Source organism: Aptenodytes patagonicus, chromosome 3 (assembly GCF_965638725.1).
Source record: "Aptenodytes patagonicus chromosome 3, bAptPat1.pri.cur, whole genome shotgun sequence".
Lineage (NCBI taxonomy): Eukaryota > Metazoa > Chordata > Aves > Sphenisciformes > Spheniscidae > Aptenodytes > Aptenodytes patagonicus.
Window position 1 is genome coordinate 36,573,916 of NC_134951.1, and position 8,243 is coordinate 36,582,158.

General features: G+C 39.1%; 1 protein-coding gene across 1 annotated transcript in view; it reads left to right on the plus strand.

Annotated features, from left to right (window-relative positions):
* KCNQ5 (potassium voltage-gated channel subfamily Q member 5) overlaps nucleotides 1–7,594 on the plus strand; it is a 319,422-nt gene extending 311,828 nt beyond the window's left edge. The window contains exons 12-14 of the mRNA XM_076333073.1: nucleotides 337–468; nucleotides 1,367–1,493; nucleotides 1,899–7,594. Coding sequence (XP_076189188.1) covers nucleotides 337–468; nucleotides 1,367–1,493; nucleotides 1,899–2,840 — 1,201 coding nt within the window. The 3' untranslated portion in view covers nucleotides 2,841–7,594. The remainder of the gene's footprint in view (nucleotides 1–336; nucleotides 469–1,366; nucleotides 1,494–1,898) is intronic.
* The last annotated feature ends 649 nt before the right edge of the window (nucleotides 7,595–8,243 follow it).

Consider the following 8,243-nt stretch of genomic DNA (forward strand, 5'->3'; position numbering starts at 1 on the left):
GGACTAATCCCAGGTTTAAGTTAAGCATGTACTTCACTACCTTTCATATCAGGCACCTAGTATAAAAAAGCCAAATAGGTGTATACTGATAAATTAAATGTGCTCTGCACTCTTTAAAATAGTGTTACCTGATCTCTCTTAAATAACAGTTCAAATGGATAGCTACAATGCATTTGTACTTACACATTTGTACTTATAAAAACAATTTTGTAAAGGGAAAAGCTGTATTGAAAATATTTTCCATTTAAAAATTAGCTGTCAAATTTTGTCAGTGGAATATATTGTATTGTTTCACAACTGTTGAAGATTAATCTGTGAAATGCTTTTTCCCCACAGAATTATGAAATTTCATGTTGCAAAGAGAAAGTTTAAGGAAACACTTCGTCCATATGATGTCAAAGATGTCATTGAACAGTATTCAGCAGGTCATCTAGACATGTTATGCAGGATTAAGAGTCTTCAGTCACGGTAAGGAAAGAATAATTTCTGCTCTGCATAAGCATCTTATGTCATGTCACTCACTGCATAATGAATATTGGTAACGTTTAATATTCCTGTGTTATATTTGGGTACAAATTGCCATCCATGCTTCAGCCCAGCCTCTCTTTCTGTGAACACATCTGAGCCAGAAATTACATTGTGGGTAAAAAAAAACAAAAAAACATGTATGTAAATTGTCCCCAGAAAATGGAAATCTGAACAATAGAAAACGTAGTCCTTTATCTGTAAAGTTCATTCATAAACAAGGAATTCAATCATGAAGTTGCCAAAAGGATGAGGTCGACATTGAGAATTGCCTTTCTCCCATCCCAGACTTTCTCTTTTCACATAAAAGAAATTGGGAACTACTGGTAATGTAGTATTTATGTAGTTTTTATGTTCTAAATTCCCAGCAATAATAATGTTAATTAAAAAAACCCAACAACATTGCATCATGTGTATCATTACCAGCATCAGGGCAGAGATTCCTGCTTCAAACTGACAGCTTTCCCAGGACTGGATGCTGCTGTTAGGACGGGAGAGCTGAGGGTGGCACTGGTACGTCTGTTACTCCCCAACGTCAGGCTGCTGGAAAGGCCGCCTCCTCTGCCCTCTCAGCAAGTCTAGCCCCGGCTCTCCCAGATGATGGCGAAGTTCTGGCCCCCGTTTAGTGCCAACGGAAAAGAAAAGCAGTCTCTGAGCTGATCTCCAAATGCTCAAAAAGCATTCATGTTTTTTTCTTAATTTTTTAATAAAATTAGGTTAACAACTTTGTCGGGTGCTTTTCTGAAGTCCTATGATCTTAATTTTTAATGTACAGATTAGCAAGCACTTGCATATCATCACCATTTTCAGGAATCACAGCAGCTTTTGATTTCTCTTGCAGCGTTGACCAAATTCTTGGGAAAGGACAAATCACGGCAGATAAAAGAAGTAGAGAAAAGAATCCTGCAGAGAATGAGACAACTGATGACCTCAGTATGTTAGGGCGTGTAGTCAAGGTGGAGAAACAGGTAGAGTGATTATCTGTGTCGCTTTGTCTTGCTCTATTGCTCATGCCTTTTGTGTATTTTATTGCCAGTTTCAAAGGCTGAACAGGTAAAATATTTTTTTTGCTAATATCTGCTTCATTTGCATGTTGAAATAAAATTGATAGGAATCGTATTAGCTTAACTGTCTTCCATGTAAAGAAAAGGAAGGAAGGAAAAGTCGCAGGTTACTGACTTTTTTTCCCTTTTATCAGCTTGCTTATGAAAAATCTACATGGCTTTTGACAACCTTATTTTTCAAGAGTCGATAGCATATACCAAGCTCCTCCCATTTTTCTCTTCAGCAGTCACATTTTCCCTTTGCTTGGGTTCCAAATATTTTAAATTAGTATTTGGCATTATCGTTAACCTTTTCCTCTCCTCCTGTAGGTACAATCCATTGAGTCAAAACTGGACTGTCTATTAGATATTTATCAACAAGTTTTGCGAAAAGGATCTGCATCCGCGCTCACTTTGGCTTCCTTTCAAATGCCAGCTTTTGAGTGTGAGCAGACTTCTGATTACCAGAGTCCATCAGACAGCAAAGATTTGTCTAGTTCTGCACAAATTAGTGGAAGTGTATCCAGATCAGCTAGTGCCAATCTGCCTCGTGGCCTACAACTTATACTGACACCAAATGAATTTAGCACTCAGGCTTACTATGCTTTTAGTCCAGCTATGCATAGTCAAGCAACGCAAGTGCCAAACGATGGACCTGCAACAGTTAATAATACATCAAACCAAATAAACCAGGCAACTAAGCCAGCAACTCCAACAACATTACAAATACCACCTTTCTCATCAATGAAGCATATCAATAGGCCTGAGCCCGTTCATATTATTCCTGTAACCACACAGGAAAATATTTCCGATGTCACCGCTTGCCTTGTTGCATCAAAAGATAATGGACAAGTTGCACAGCCCAGTGCGACGAAGGATCTTGCATGGAGAAAAAGTCTGGATACAGAAGGGGAACCTTTGCTCTCAGTTAAACCCGTGGTGCAAATGGATTTAGGAAAATCTTTATCTGCACAAAACCTTATACAATCAACAGAAGAACTGAATGTACAGATTGCTGGCAGTGACTCCAGTGGTTCCAGAGGTAGCCAAGATGTATACTCCAAATGGAGGGAGTCAAAATTATTTATAACTGATGAAGAGTTGGAGACAGAAGCAGGAACAGAGACTACTGAAGCCATCTCGCACCCGTTAGTGGAAACAACTCTCTCTGCTGACTCTCTAAGGACTGGAATATCAAGATCATCTCAAAGCATTTGCAAGCCCGGGGACGGTACAGAAGCACTCAGTCTGCTCCACGTCAAACTTAAATAACAGCTTGTGGGCTTTCTTCATTGGCTGGGTCATTCCTCTAGTCATACATATCATAGCATGAACTGTTTTGAAAGCCTTTTTAATAAGATAAAATCACAAAAATCAGGATGAATCTGAGAAGCAGTTGAATGAGCCCATATCTCCTAGTTGCATGAAAATGCATGTTTAAGTGATGGCTAACATTCAAATTTACACCTACAGTACGGCAGCCTTTATGTATTGCAGTAGGTTTAAATGATGAGTTGCCTACAAAGCTAATGCTGCAGGATGTATCAAAAAGCAAAAATCTGAGCATTTAGACCTAGTGCCGTTTCTACAGGGCAGAAGTAAAAATCGTAAGGTTTAAAGCACTTTGCTTCTGAACTAATTAAATATATATATATAATGTCCTGATTTAGATGATAGTTTATGTTTACAAAAAAAAATTATCTACAGCTGCTAGCAAGGTACCAAGGAAATCAGTAATATGGGGTTAGAAATGGCTGCCAGTTGCAAGATACACACATTAGCTCATCAGTAATCAGTTATTTTTAACTCTGAAAAACAGTACATTAATATCCATCTGATTTTTGGTGATTTAGTGCTGTGGCAAAAGTACCTGACACACCACTATCACATTGTTCTTTATAATGAGAACATTATTTTGCTACAAAAAGTTTGCATCTTAAGGATCGGGGCTGGCCTCAGAAGCGGATAATCTGGGTGACTGCGCTAAAAATTCAGGGGAATCTCTCCTTCCAGTCTCATTGAGGAGCTACCTTGTGAATCTGAAACATTTTGGCAGCAGTAGGTGAGGGAAGGAAGCAGGGGCTGCCTTTATTGTAGAAGCAGTATTTCCTTCTGTGGAAATTTTGGCAATTTTCCTTGCAGTCCCAACCTGATACCACGACAGCACTTCACAAGGCTGGGAAAGGAGGGAAAATGAGGAACTGAAATACAGGGTAAAACTAAAGAGGATAGAACAGGGAAGACAGAAAAACAACACAATCAATGAAGAAAAAAAAGAATATGGATTTAGATGGGCAGGAAGGGAAATGATCCCAGAAAATAAAAGAAGGAAGGTAAAGAGGCAAAAAGATTTTTTTTTTAAATCCAGCCTGTCAGTCACAAATACTGAGCACTATTTCCAAAAAGAAAGCCATGTAGGCAATTGGAAATGGAAATAGAAGTAGGGAAGACCACCTTAACAGAAAAAAAGCCTGAAGGCAAGAGGTTTGTTTGTTTGTTTTTGTTCGCTTGCTTTTTAAATAAAAGGGGAGGAGGAGAGAGGGGAAAGCGGTCACACTCTTATAGCTCAACACTGTGTCCCAACTGCAGTCGTTTCTTGTGAACTTTCCAAGAAAGGACCTTCAGACTCCTTCCTCCCAATACCCAAGTTTTCAGATTCAAAGCCTACATCAGACCGAGCATTCCTGCTTGATACATCCTCTTTTTTTCTTATCCTAACCTACACTTCACTTCTGCTGAGACGCAGGAGCGGTGTTAGTGCCTATCTGCACATCCCCAGCGAGGCTTCGCCACTGGAAGAACCCTTGCGGAGCCTAAACAGGCTTTCGCTCTTCCCAGCTGAATGAGGTTTCCGTGCGCTGCCTCCCCCCAGATTTATACCCCACCTGCACCACAGGCTTGTAGACAACCTGACTTGGGCTCAGCTTCCCTCTAGCAGCAGGAACACCGAATGTACGGGGGTGCCAGTGCCAGCTCACTCAGGGCAGTGTTTTCTCAAGGCCCAGACCTGCTGGGAACTTACTATGTACATCAAAAATGTCACTCCAGTCTTAACCATGGCTAAATGCTGTAGATTGTATTGTGAAGGACGATCTGTTTACTATGAAACCATTGTAATTTCTGCTTCCATATTTCCTTTACAGAAGTATTCCTGGATGTTACATGATAACCTTATTATGTGAAAGTACATGCAAACTGTAGAGTGTATATATTGTGTCGTTACACGGGGTCCAGGGATGGTACACTGTGTTCCATGGCTTACGCCGGGGCAAACTTCAGCTGTTAAATCCTGAAAGACACCTTGAAGCACAATTTCCTCACCACTGATTTGCCATACAATTTACCACATTCAGTCTTTCCTGTTTTCTTTTATGTGCAGCCTGATCATACTAAAGCCTGATTACAACAGTAATTTTGTGAGGATAAATAGAGTTTTTTCCACATCTCAGTTCATTTAACTATTAACTTATTTGAATGCCTGCAGTTTATCCAGGCAGATCTGTAAGTTTAAAGTCCTATCCAAAATTTAAAAACTTACAAGTTTTTTTCATGCTTTTCTTTCTTTTTCTTAATGGTTTATGGTGCCTTTCTTGCCTTTCATACGAAGCCTCCTGCTGGCCTAAGCATAAACCTGCGCTTAGGTTCAGTTAAGGAGGAAGAGACAGGGCACATGGCAACTGCGTGCCAGTCATGAAACTCCCTTCCCCTCCTTGACGAGATCGAAAAATCAAGGCATCGTGAATTGGACTCCACTCTTCCACCTTCATCTGCATGAGCAGACGGTTGCACCCCCATTGAGCCCGGAAGGCGTCAGTGGGAGAACTGAGCATTGGCCGGCCCTGCCTGAACAGACTCTGTACAGAAACAGGGCCTTGGGTTTTGCTGATAATTTATCTCACGGAAACTTGGTATTTTTGCCTTAAATGACATGCTTGAGTCCTTCTAATTTTAAGTTAATTTATTTAATACAGTTTTGTGCACAAAAGAATGAGTTCTATAAATTATGTATGAAAATGTTAATGTCTTTACAAAGTACTAATAAATCCAGAAGAACGTATCTTTTCAAATTAAGGTTTAAAATCCTAATTTTTTTCTTTTATGCTCACCATTATTATTTTTGTAGCTGCAAGTCTTATCGTATAGGAATTTTTTAACATAATATTGATAGAAAATAGAAAGAGTAGTGAATATATGAAATTCTGGAGAGGAAGAATTGTTTGTTTGGATTTTTATAAGCTTTGCTCATATTTCCTCATGAGGAATTTCCTGTTTCTACGCTCTCTCTTTAAAAGACAGTGTCGTGACTGACAGTCATTCATTGGTTTCACAAAAGAAGGAGCTGCCTGGCTTTTCAAGTCTTGTCCTGAGCTGCTTATTAAAGTCCAGCTCATGATAGCTAATAAGGATTGTTCATGAATAGGGACAAAGGACATTTTTTTTTTCTGATTTGCAATCCACTTGAGGATTGTTGAAGAGAGAATTTGAACTTAAGCAAGAGCATCAGGAATTAAGCCTTATCCAAATAACTGTTTTCTGATCAGCATGTTTCTTGTACCTGATTGAAGAGAGAACTGAAAAGAATAGTTTTGATGATTATTTGTTTAAAAATTTGTATTTGCTCCTGGCTTATATGATCTATACTTTTTATTTAAATATGAATATAGTGTTTTAGCCTAGGGTTCGAGATTGCAAAGATCATACACTTTTATTCACAGTGCCCACGGTTGTTCCATATGTTTTTGAGATAATCCTACTTAGAGTGACTGCTCTCATTATAGTATGGTGATGAGTAATTCACCTGCTCTTCTGTGGTAAGTCAAATCATACTGAATTGCTGATGTATGGTAGAACATCTGATGTACAGTAGTATTTCTGGATTGGGACCTGCAATCCTTACTCAAGCAAAAATTCTATGGAATTCATTCATTCCATGGAATTCAAGAATTTTTCTTGAATCGGGAGCTCAGATTCAAATCCTTATTTTGTCGGGCATCTGTTTAAAGTGAAAATGGTAATATTCCAGTTATTTCCTGAGGAAACTAATACTTAGCTGAATTTACCCATGTCACATTGACTATATAAAAAATAACGCACAAAGTATTGATGTAAAAAGGGAAGAAGAGAAGGGACATTTTTAAAAAGCACAGAGAAAAGGAGAATAATCAGAAAAGAGGAGTAAGCAGGAAAAGAAAATGTAACAGCAAAGGAACGAAAAAAGGGTTTAAACACCTGAGGCTAAATTCATCCTTGGATGGCTTCACTGACTTCAATGAATTCACTGCCCAACTGGGTGAAGTTCAGCCTCCATTGGGATAATCAGGCTCAGTTCCACTGACCTTAAAGGAACTGAACCCACCTATACCAGGAATGAACTTGCCTCTCTGGGCCAACTTTTATCCTGACTCATATGTCATGCAATCCTTTTGGATTCATTAGGTTTGAATGAAATACAGGTCAGAAAAGAATTTGCCCCAGATATTTCTGCTTCACATTTTTTTTCAAGTGTGTTAATCTACTTAATTCAAATGGATTACAACATCACACAAAGTGCTGTCACTGTCTAAAAAGGTTAATTGGTTTTTGAAATAAGAATTGTCCCCTGCAGCGTCAGTGGAAGCATGCAATATTTTCCTGTTCATTCATCTGGATGCAAATGTGGCCATGGCCACACATAGGACAATTCCAGACATATCCAGTATCATCTGCTATTGGAAGCATTTTTTACTTCTTTGAAAGCTAAAAAGCCAGTTTCATAACAGGCTTAGAAAGCACGAAGGCTGCTTCCACTGACACTGCAATGACATTAGCCAGTACATTACAACGTTAATTGTAACTTCTTGACAAAGTTGAATCCATATTGTTGTTAATAAAAATGATTTGAAAAGTACCATGCTTACTGTTTTTTTTCCTTACATAAATGATTGTATGGCGTAAGCACATATCAGGCAAAAAAAATTTAAACTTGCTCATTGTTTTCCTTTTGAAGTTTTGTAATTTTTTTATTAAATGGACCAAAACACCACAAAGGAAGTTTACTGGAATAAAACGTGCACAAACTAGTCTGATATGTTCAGTTTCTGGTAACTGTTTACAGCAGAGTTTAAACTTCAGGTGTTTCAGCACCTCTATGAAAATTAGTTTGGAAGTTATTATTACCTTCCCTGTTAGATAAACGGGAATTGATTCAGGATCAGCAATCAGGGGCCTGTGCGAGGAGCAGGATTCCCAAGGGAAGGCCCATCCGCTACCTCAGTTTAACTTGAGGCCTAGGTGAAGCCCTTTCCTCTGCGCTGAATCATGAAAGTTGCTCTAGAATGCTACTGCACCAAACCTACAGCCTTCTTTCCCCACCTAGCTCTCCCTGCAGTCCTGCTGAAGATAAGCTTTAGTATTTGAGTGTAAAGTATTAAATATAGAGAGCCTGTTCTTGTGGTGAAGTCACTGCCCCCGTGGAGGCTTCAGAATCAGAGCAAGATACTTCCATGTATAGGTGACCCCCTACCTCTCCGACATACGTCATTTTAGATACTGAAATTTAAAGATGCAGTCGCCAGAAAGGCAGATTTTCCATGCAGCCATTTGTACCCACAGGCTCTGTGAACACTGCCAAGCTCTGCCTAAGAAAAAACACAGGACAGGAAAAAAGGCAAACATGTACACACGCTCTTCTTTTGT